This window comes from Trichechus manatus, unplaced genomic scaffold (assembly GCF_000243295.1).
Source record: "Trichechus manatus latirostris isolate Lorelei unplaced genomic scaffold, TriManLat1.0 scaffold00069, whole genome shotgun sequence".
NCBI classification, from domain to species: domain Eukaryota; kingdom Metazoa; phylum Chordata; class Mammalia; order Sirenia; family Trichechidae; genus Trichechus; species Trichechus manatus.
Genome location: NW_004444005.1, coordinates 3192683 through 3204408, shown reverse-complemented (window position 1 = coordinate 3204408; position 11726 = coordinate 3192683). Strand labels below are relative to the sequence as shown.

General features: G+C 35.9%; 1 protein-coding gene across 1 annotated transcript in view; it reads right to left on the bottom strand.

Moving 5' to 3' along the window:
* Positions 1-11726, bottom strand: part of SARNP (SAP domain containing ribonucleoprotein) — a 53674-nt gene that overhangs the window by 32563 nt on the left and 9385 nt on the right. The window contains exons 2-7 of the mRNA XM_004379959.2: positions 8997-9096; positions 7259-7305; positions 6964-7031; positions 3603-3654; positions 2660-2733; positions 2217-2245 (exon numbers count right to left, since the gene is read on the bottom strand). Coding sequence (XP_004380016.1) covers positions 2217-2245; positions 2660-2733; positions 3603-3654; positions 6964-7031; positions 7259-7305; positions 8997-9096 — 370 coding nt within the window. The remainder of the gene's footprint in view (positions 1-2216; positions 2246-2659; positions 2734-3602; positions 3655-6963; positions 7032-7258; positions 7306-8996; positions 9097-11726) is intronic.

Genomic DNA, 11726 nt, shown 5'->3' with positions numbered 1-11726 from the left:
TATGTATAGATTTTTGTATGAGAGACTAACTTGAATTGTAAACATTCACTTAAAGCACAACAATAAAAAAAGAAAAAAAAAAAAGAAATGAAGTAGTGATACATGCTACAACATGAATGAATCATGAAAACACTGTAAGTGAAATAAGCCAGTCAGAAAAGACCACATATTATATGATTACATTTATGTGTAATGTCCACAGTAGGCAAATTGATGGAGACAGAAAATGATTAGTGGTTGCTTAGAGCTGGGGGAAAAAGGGAATGGCAAATAACTGATAATGGGTATAGGGGTTCTTTTTGGGATGATATGTTCTAAAATTAAACTGTTATGATGGTGGTACACCCTGTGAATATACTAAAAAAAAATAATAATAAAATCAACTTGTATACTTTAAATGAATGAATTGTGTGGTAGATGAATTACATCTCAACAAAGCTGTTCAAAAAAGGTATCTGAACAAAAGAACATAGCTACTATTATAATGAATTGAAATTATGGCCTCTTAAGGCCAATGTTCTGTCCTGAAATTAGCACCAAGATGGAAATAGTAAATAGGCCTATAGGCTCAACTCTAACCCAGTCAATAATTTACTTCAAACTTTACAGAATTTTAAGAAATCTCAACCTTATACTTAGTTCCCTAACTCTCCACTGTAAACATTCCTGTACGGATTCAACTTTTATCACAACCCACATGCTAGGAACTGCTGGGTATTTTTATGTTCTCATTCAAAGAATAATACCTCCTTTTAAAACGCTCCCAAATTCTATGACTTTTAAGAGCAGCTCTGTAGTTTCAGGATGCCAGAATTGTATGAATAATAATGCAAATATGTTATCTATACATTTTTTTAAATTTTATTTTGTTGTTGTTGAGAATATACACAGCAAAACACACACCAAGTCAACATGTACAATTCAGTGACATTGATTACATTCTTTGAGTTGCACAACCATTCTCACCCTCCTTTTCTGAGTTTTTCTTCCCCCATTAACATAAACTCACTGCCCCCTAAGGTTCCTAACTTATCTTCTGAGTTGCTGTTGTTCTATACATTACTTTATTGATCAAGTTTCCTTTTCAGACTAAGAACTAATCTGAGCTTTTATCTTTCCTCAAACAGCAGCACTTAATGTCTTTACATCTAACTAAAGTCTTTAATAATTTTGTTGTCCCTTTACTGTTGTATCTCTACTGATATAACCAAGAGTCAGAAAATATTTTGTTTCTAAAACACTTAATCATAGTGGCCAGAATTTTGTTAGCTTTTTTAAAAGTACAGCAAAACACTATGACAAGATCTTTAGGGAACATTTTCTTACCAAATTTGAAACTATTCACAGGTCACTAGAAAAACTGTATTATTGGATTAAGAGACTATCTTTAAATTTTAAGTCCCTGTAAACAAAGACTATGTTCTTCTTTTCTTAATAATAACTTTAGCTTTTTTCCTAATTTATTACAAAAGTAAAACATATCCACTGTAGAAATTTTAAAACAATGGACAAAGAGAAGTCATTCAAAATTCCACCAACCATAGATAATGAGTATTAACAATCTGATATACCCTTTTAATATTTTTTCCTATCTACACATGCACTTTTTTAATTATTAAAATAGGAACACGTTGTTAATACTGTTTTGTAATTTGCTTTTTTCACTTAATATTTTTCTGACAAATATTCTTCAACATCATTTTTGATGTGCACAGTCTTTTATTATACTATGGTACCCATTTATTTAACCAATTCCCTATTGTACATTATGTTTTCAGTTACTGATCACTATAAACAATGCTGTGATAATCCTTGTGGCTAAGTCTTTAAGCATACCCGAGATTATTTCCTTAAAATAAATTTTTAGAAGTAGAAGTACTAGATAAAAGATACTCTTTTTTCCCTTTTATCACTCATACTGGTTAGGTGCACAGAAATTACACGCTGATTTGAGACATCAGAACAAGCAAGAAAAATACTAGAAACTTCTCTGAAGATGTCCAAGAAAAGGAAAGACAAATGTTGGCACTTCCTCCTACCCTCTTGTAACTTCAGGGCCTTCTCCTTTTATCTGCCTAGCAAAGAAGTGAATGGTTTAACCTCTTAGGGTCTTCTAAAGCTAACAAGTTCACCCTAATTAGGAGAAATGAAATCTGTTGTGCCAGAAAAGAAAGAATATAAAGGTAACTTTCTCAGAAGAGTCTCTATACCCATACCTTTTGCTGGAACTGAAGAAATGCCAAACCTGTAGAAAGAAAAACATGCTAAATTTTAGGAAGCTGTTCACACTCCTGGTTGTCTGTCTCCGTGTCAAGTGTACATATGGCACTTCTCGCTTGTGATCTCAAGCTTTGCAATCATTAGCTAATTCTAACAACCCCATGAAAGAGGTTCAGTTTACTCCTCTTCTCACAAGTCCAGAGAATAACCTAAAAGGAAGCCTTATCAGAATTAGGAGTAGAAGTCAGTTCCTGATTTTTGCCTATTACAAAAACCCTGCTCAATAATAAAATCCACTCTATAGCTACTACATCCCAATCAGCAGAGGTTCTGAACAGGGCCAAGAGAGTGTTCATTTCCTTTCAGCAGGCCTCTATTCTACTAAAATCAACAATTATGTCTAAAACCATCTCAGGTCCAAAAGGCTGGGGACACTTACCTAGCTGCCCGCGCAGCTTTCTTACTCTCCAAGCTCACTGGTACATTGAATCGTTCAGCCCTCTTCTGCATTCTCTAAGTGATAACAGATAAAAGAAGGGGAAGAAAAAAGCTCAATTTCTGGTTTGCTTCTTTTAAAAGAAAAGTTGGTTAGAGATGGGTATCTTTAGAACATGAGCAGTAATTTCTTAAGATCTTAACTGACAACTGACAATACTGACAATCCTAGAGGATATCAGATTCTATCTATCCTAAGGCTTAACTCAACAGCCCTTTCAATAAAGCAAACATAAAAAGATTACATTACATTCATGCCCTAAAAAACAAAAGGAATAAAATAGGATAAAACTCACATTATATACAAACCAAAAGCTGTTTTGGTTGACCTTTGAAAAGGGATCAAAGAAGAGCTTGGTTCCAATACAGTGGCTCAGAAATGAGGCAGTGTTGTCCTATGTCATTCTAAAAGGGTTTAATAATTCTCTACTTTAAGGGTACAAAACAGAACACAAGATCTCAACTACAACCTATTTTCAGAGATCTTGGAGACAGAACCCAGAGAAATTTCAATCTCATCTGCTAGTGAGTAACAATTTAAGAGTGACATCTTCTCTCGTTACTTTCTTCTCTTAAACTACAATCCTCCCTAACCCTGATCCTAGGCTTATAAACATCTTAGAGGTATCATTAAGACCATAGGATTACATATAAAAAAGACTAGGGCTTCAAAAGTGGCTACCCACTATGCTAGCCCAAATATTTTCCTAAGGATAGCTGGTAGAGAAACATATCAACACCAAAATCTGACAATACTACTTTTCTGCCTATGAGGAGATTTTTTAAAATAATGATGCAAATAGAATAAAATGTAAGAAATGGAGAGATAAATGTAGAGACTGCCCATCTAACAGGGAGCAGGAATGTACCAGAAAGCAAATACCTACCTCAGTCTGTGGTATTTCAGATGTAATCTTTACAACTTTCTTCTCTGCTGCCCTGGAAAAGAAGAAAGTTTTTTTTTTTTTTTTTAAATAAAAAAACTGATTTTGTAAACCAAAACCTTACGGCTATATGAGAATTCACCTAGATCATGTCCTCTGCCCTGTATGTCTCTACCAACCCTTAGCCTAAAAACAAAACATGAAGCCCATGAGAACTCTGGCTCCTTAAACTGTCATCTATTAAGAAGAGTTCTAATAACAGCCAAGCTGCTTTATCTAAGGTATAAGAAAGAAATCAGAGAAGTCTGGTTAAAAATATTGGGCTGAAGGGAAACACTCAAGCGGTACCATAATCCATTTCATTTGCTTTAAGAACTTTTAATTTACTTCTGGACTAATGTCTACTCCTCCAACCCTCATTTTCAACACAACAACAATTAATGAATGTTCTACAGGCCCTGGTTTCCTTTTTTACAAATCCCTTATTTCCCCATGGGGCCTGTAGCACCAGCTGGAACAGCCAAAGTGGGACAAATAAAAATGCCAAAGGTGGTGGGAAAAAAAAAGGCCAAGTGGAGTCTGAGTTAGGAAAACATGGTAAGTTACTGGTCAAAAGGTTTAAGAGAAAATAAAAGAGGGGGGACCATAGGGGCGGGAGACAAAGTTCAGAAGTATCCAGGATAAATGGAAGGGCATTAACCCTCCACCAAACAACTCCCATAAAACCATGGGTCATAACCAGTCTCATTAAGGTCCCTCATTTAGAGACATGGGCGGTTTTTGTTCCCATATCCTGGACACTTTTCCCATTTGATGGCCTGAAAGGTAGTAATGGTTTAATGACATTTTCAGAGGAAGCAATTCTGGAACAGGAACTTACTCTCTCCTCCATCCTTTTGTTGGAGGTCCCTGAACTGAAAGACAAGCAATGGGTGCCCCCTGCTGACCATAACTAAGTTCTACAATATTTAACTGCCTTAGCTGGGGAGAAAAAAAGAAATCAAACTAGAAACAGAGGTGTCTTTCTGGAGAACCTTATGCCAAAGATGAATAAAGGGGATCTCCTTTTGAATATTCAAAGGATCTAAAATTAACCCTGGATAATATGACTTAGTTAATAAATTTCTAAATTTTTACCATTTCCTGACCATTCTTCCTCTCCTACCCCTCCCTATCCTTTTCAGGCAGAAACAGCCAAATAAACTTAATGTTTACTTGAAGTCCAATGCCATTAAGAGAGCAGTGCTCTCCAACTCCAGGCTAATGACTTCCTCCACATTCCCATCCTGAAGCACACTCACTGCAGTACACCTCATGGCAGAAAGGGAACCTCGGAGAAGAAGCTTCCTTCCGTTCTACTCCAATTCCCTTAGGCTCAATTAAACTCAAGCAATAAAAACACACAAATTCTGGGAAACTTCTATTCTTCACCGAGAAATTTGCCTCTCCTACCCATAGTCACATATAAAACACACCCCAAACTTTAAGAACTAATATACTTTAGTCTAACCATAACTATTCTTCTAAAAAGCAAAATTGCTCCAACACAATTTCAATTTCCTTACTTGTTTTGAACTTTATTGATAAAATTAAAGCCATGAAGAAAACAATTGCATACATTTTGCATATTCTAAGGCTAATGAACTTCCACAAAATTTCAAACTCCATTATTTTTAACACACAAGCCAGTTATCATTGTATGTACTTGATCTTCCTTCTTGCCCAGAAGTCCCCAAACATCTCTGTTTGAAAGCTATTCCACTAAGTCATTTTATCAAAGCACTGTATCTAATAATATGCCTCCTGTGATGGAAAGGTAACTAATTGGCTTTAAAAAGCAGTAATATTTGACATAATCTATTAAAACGTTAAATGCACAATCTCTGTGATCTGGCAAATCTACTGCTAGGAATTTATCCTATGGGTATACTTATATTAGTATAAAAACGGTTCGACTAAGACACGTCGACATGCAGCACTGCGTGTTTTGCTACTCTGAATATTCTAAATGTCCATCAACAGGAGACTACTTAAATAAACTACTGCTCATGCACAGAATGCTGTTAGAAAGAAAAAGGTTCTAGGTAGATAACTACTAAATCTGGGTGGTGGGCACATGTTGTTGGTAGGTGCCCTCACGTCGGTTCCGACTCATAGCTACCCTAAGTACAACAGAACAAAACACTACCCGGTCCTGTGCCATCCTCACAATCGTTGTCACGCTTGAGCCCATTCTTGCAGCCACTGTGTCAATCCACCTCGTTGAGGGTCTTCCTCTTTTTTGCTGATCCCCTACTTTACAAAGCACGATGTCCTTTTCCAGGTGGGTACATGAAGGGGTCTATTATACTATTCTGGGAAGCTTTGTATATAATTGCAATACTCCATAATAACAAGTTAACAAAAGAGACGCTACCACTTACTAAGATAATTATTACTACTTCATAGGGTTGATGTGATGATTAAATGAGAATACATGTAAAACACTTAGAACCATGCCTAGGATATAATAACTAACATGTAAATAAGGACTTTGTTATTATCATTATTATGATTTGATAATACAGAAAGATCTCCACATATAAAAAACAATCAAGACAGACACATACATATACATACACATACCATATATAAAACATTCCAGGATATACTAAAAACCTCTGGGAAGTCAGATGGGGTTGGGAACAAGGGGTACTAACTTTATAATTTACATACTCCTCTACGCACGCCCTGATTTTTTATTAATACATATATTGCCTTTTATAATTAAATGAATTAATACAGCTATGAGGAACAAAAATTTTTAAAGGAACTCAACTGTTTCAATGTACTAGACTATAAAATGGTCAGACATTTGTGGAAAGAGCCCTAAATAAAAGATATTTATGATTAACCTTGTTAGGATAGTTTAAATAAATTGAGATCCACTTTCCACTCTAGTACTTTCCTCCCCTCCTCCACTGTAAATCAAAAAGCAAGAGAGAATAGTGTTGCTTGAAAGACAATCTCTGCCCAACACTGTCCTCCCTTACAAAACTCCTGACATAGTTTTACTCTTCTCTGGAGAACATTTATCTATTATGGTGATTGTATAAAAGAACAATAAAGATCAGCAAAACTAACTTGCATCTGGGCTTCAAGTGTCACCTGGTCCTAATTACCTACTATATAACTCAGAGATAAACTGCTTTGCTTCATTGGGACCATGTACTTGGAGTGAAGTAGACTCTTCTGAAAACGTATGACCTAATCAGAAATGAAAAGGCCAATGGGAATGCATAAGAGGTAAACAGAGTGAAATACTAAACCCAATAAAACCAGAACTGTCTGCTCTGTACTAAGATTATAAAAAAGGGATAGTTACATATCAACAGTTTTTTCAGGGGGCTCTTCCTCTTTGACAGGCAGTTCTATGGGCTTTGGTTCTTCTTCCTAAAACCAAATGAAACAAGAATGGTTAACATAAATCAAGAGTAAATATCCACCAACAGTAGAATATCAGAACTCCAAAAATAACCAGCTTCTCAGGACCTTCATTCCCTTTTTATGCTCCCCTAATGAGTGAGCACCTAAGTCCTCTAATGAGTGATGTTAAGCAATGTGGCCAAGCCAGTGGCACACTGCCAGGCCAATAATTAACCTTAGTCTCTCCAACTCACCTCTGTTTCATCTCCCAGTACATCTTCTTCATTTGCTTCCTCTTCAGCTACAGAATATTAAAACATTCAGGTCACTGTACTTGGGCTAAAATTACAATCATTTACTTTCTTAAAACAAAATTCAATAACGAAGGCAGAACTGATGCTCATATAAAATTTGTTCCATACGGAGAAGATAATAACTGTATCTCTACCTAACATTAATACAAAGTTGAACTCCAGTGGGACTGAAGAACTAAACGTGATGAGGTGAAACTACAAAAAGGTAATGCAGGAGAATATCTCTGAGCTTTACTGATAGGGAAGATTTCTAAAAACCCAGAAGCAAAAACAACAGGCAAAAAAATGAAGGTTTTTCAAATTAAGGACTTTTACATAATGAAGGATACCATGGATAAAGTCGACAGAGAAGATACTTGTGTCTAAAACCAACAAGGGAATAATTACTGGACTATAAACGAAAGGCCTGTAAACCAACAAACAAACGATGGGAACCCCAATAGAAAAACAGGCAAAGAAGAATAACCCAAACAGCCGTGAACACAAGAAATGTTTAAACTTTTTTAATATTAGAGAAATTAAATTAAAATAATAAAACAGATTAGCAAAATCAGGACACTTGAAAGGACGATGCCAAGTTTAGGTCTGTGCAGATACAAGAACCCTCATGCACTGCTGATGTAATTATAGATTTATGGAGCAATTCTGGAAAACAATTCAGCAATGCTTGGTCATATTAAGTACACATTTACAAACACGTATCACCCAGCAGTTCCATTTCTGAGTATATGTCCCAGAAAGATTTTCACACAGGAACATAAGGGGACAAGAAAGAATGGTTTATCCCTGTATTACTTATAGCAGCAGGGACTTAGAGGCAATGTAAGTGTTTGTCACTGGGTGAATGAAGTAGACATGTGGTGGCTATCCGTCACAGAATTCTATCCAGCAACTAGAATCAACAGACTAAGTGAACACACTGCCACAAGCCACAAGGATTCATCTTTAAAACACACAGTACTTTGTGAAAAAAGTGAGAAACAAAATGAGGCTATTTTATTTATACCATTTATATAAATAAAAATATTGTACACCAAACAACACTACTTGGCTCACAAGCACAAAGATAAAAAATACATACCAAACACATTAGAATAGTTGCCTAAGGGGTGGAGGGAGTAAAATGAGGAGTGGAAATAAAAGGGAATAAATATATAAATAAAAATTGGAGAGGGGACTTATATGACCTGGGATGACAGTATGCCTTAAACATATTTTGTTTGGTTTAAAGGGCAGATTTGGAGAATGTCAGAGATAGAAGGCACCAGAGATTACCTAGCTGTATAGATTTCAAGGGTGAAGAAAACACTTTTCTCATTTCATAGATCAGGATCAGACATTTAGCCATGTAAACAGTGACTGTCCAAAGTTACCTAGTACATTTCTGCCGTAACAGGAATTAGAACTCAAGTCTTCCAATTCTCAGGCTAATACACTTGTATTACCATGCTACCTTTTAAATAACTTGCTCAAATAAAATTACGATGTAAAAAAAAAAAGGATTATTTCTTTGCATTATAGCCACTGTTATGGATGACTGAGACAGTTTCCTTGATGTAGTTAATTAAGCACTTACATCACCAACGATCTAAATGAAAAGAAGAAAGCTTCTATGTGACAGAGCCTGAAAAATTAATCTCCTCACTCACATCACTCCTTGCTGCCACAAAGCACTCACCATGTTCTTCAAGATATGCCTGGAGCCTGTTTATGAGATCTTGTTTTATTCCCTTGGTCTCCAAACCGCGAGCAAGACATTCCTGCTTTAGTTCAGCAAGCTGAGAAAAAAGAATAAAGCTTTTTCTTAGTTAACAGGATAAATCCTGGTGAATGAAAAGAGGTCGTCCTCACAAGAAAAAAAAAAAGAAAATAAAAGTTCAATCCCAAACTACTGTCCTTTAATCCCACCAAGCCCCTGGGTCCACAGAGATGGCCTATTTCCCTCTAAGAATATTCAATATACAGGAAGACTTTTCTAACAGACACAACTCTACTTCTAATAAAATTCTGACCTGTTTGTACATCTATTTGTTATCACAAATCTTTAGCTGTTTTTGAATAATTCTGAGAAAAAAATTTTTCCTAAAAATTACTGTGTCAGCTAGCATATAGAAAGAATCAATCTTAAGAGGCAAATCCAATTATTTAAAAGCAAATTCTCCTCACCGTCTATTATCCCATTATCCCAGATCCTTTATCACAATCTACCATATACACGCATACAGGTCTGACCACAACAGAATCAGATAGATGTGTTAACTAGCTTAATGCCAACAATGAATTAATTGATTAAAGGATCCATGTCAATATGGAAAAAGTATCTAATGGCATGCCACAGAGTTATGTTGTACAAAAACCAGATGAAGGTGATCTGGCTCAAGTAAGTCAAGCTCTTAGTTCTCTAGTGCTGCTATAACAGAAATACAAGTGGATGGCTTTAACAAACAGAAATTTATTTTCTCATAGTTTAGGAGACTGGAAGTCTGAATTCAGGGTGCCAGCTTCAGGGGAAGGTCCTTGTCTCTTCTGAGCTTCTGCTCCTGGGCAATCTTCATGTAGCCTGGCATCTCTCTTCCCTCATCTCTGCTTCTCTCTCTCTTGCTTTTTAAATCTCTTTTATATATCAAAAGAGATTGACTTAAGACATACCGTACACTAATCCTGTCTCATCAACATAACAAAAACCCATTCCCAAGTGGGATTATAACCACAATTATAGCGGTTAGAATTTACAACACAATTTTTGGGGGACACAATTCAATCCGTAACATGTGCAAAGAGGATTAACAGTATGGTTTGCTACCAAAGTAATTCCAGGTTATGAGTAGCTGAAATACAGAATCTATAATAAATGATGCAATAGCCTTCCCTATTTTAAGAAGGATACTGACATGCTGATCTAAGAAGAACAAGAAGGAAATGGAAGGCTCCAGAAATCCTACAGGCAGATCAGTGCACAAATAGATGTTTGGCTGAAAAGCAGACTTTGCTAACAACTTGGAAGAGGAGGGTAAGAATGGTTGCACAACTTGAAGAATGTAATCAATGTCACTGAACTGTACATGTAGAAATTGTTGAATTAGTGTTATGTTCTGCTGTGTATATTCTCGACAACAACAAAAGAAGACCTTGCTGGTCTTGAAATACAGGTCTAAGACCAACCAGTGTAAGTTAGAAAGCAGATTCCAACAGAAGAACTTTATTATTAAGGGAGTATGCTCAGCCATCTCTGGAATGTTTTCAACCAGGGGAGCATTCCCAGTTAAGAAACAATGGAAGAAAACAGAAATGCGAGGCAGTTTCTAATAATGTTACAATGATTAGGGAGGTGGGACATTTAGTGAGTGGGGCAAGTAGGCAGGGATCCTATTCAGACTTGTCCTACCCAACACTGCCAATAACACCCTCTACTGATAAACATGGTAGACAATCATGCATTAAAAATGTTATATACTTTTTAAAGGCTTCTGAATATAAAAAGTGGCTGCTGAGTGGCTGAATATGATAGTAGTTCAGAACACAGCCTCTGAAGCCACACTGCCTGGGTTCAAATTCCAGCTCTGTCACCTACAAGCTGTGAGTAACTTAACTTCTATGCCTCAGTTTCCTTATCTGTGAAATGGGAATAATAACAGTGCCTATCTCACAGGGTTATGATGATTAAACCAGTAAATACTTGTAAAGCATTTACAACATTACTTGGCAACTAGTAGGCACTTTTTAAATTTGTTAGGCACTGGATGAGGGATTAGACAAGATTAGATAAAATCAGTGATTCTCAGATTTCTAAATTTCAAAGATCAATATATTTTTAAATAGGTAAACTGATAGGCTGCCAACTTCTTATAATCTTCCAACTGGGTCACAGACTGATACTTTTATAAAAAACAAAAATTACTTACTAGAAAAACGATCACACATTTGGATGTAATAGTGATATCAAACTCTTATAAAAGTTCCTAAAAGCTTATTCTCAACTTTTGTACTTATCTCATCACTACTCAGTAATAAACAATTGGTTCATGAACCAGCACTGGGCTGCAGACCATATCTTCAATACCATTAATCTAAACTCTAGACTGTAGGTGATCTCTGAAGTCCGTTTCTTAAATAAGTATCTTGATCCTTCTCGTATCTGGACTTTATTTCCTTTCAGCTTGCTGGAGAACAAGTCTTACATTTTAAAACTCTTTGTTGGTTTGTTATAAAAGTACTCTGTTCACTGTAGAATAGTTACAAAATACTGAAAAGCACAGAGGAAAATAAAAGTCATCTTAATTCCAGCACTTAGAGATCGCTTAACATTTTAAATACATTATGTGTCTTGTGTGTGTTGAGGAGGTGTTGGTTGGTTGTTTACAAAGAAACAAAAAACAGTTGCCATCGAGTCCATTCCGACTCATGGTGA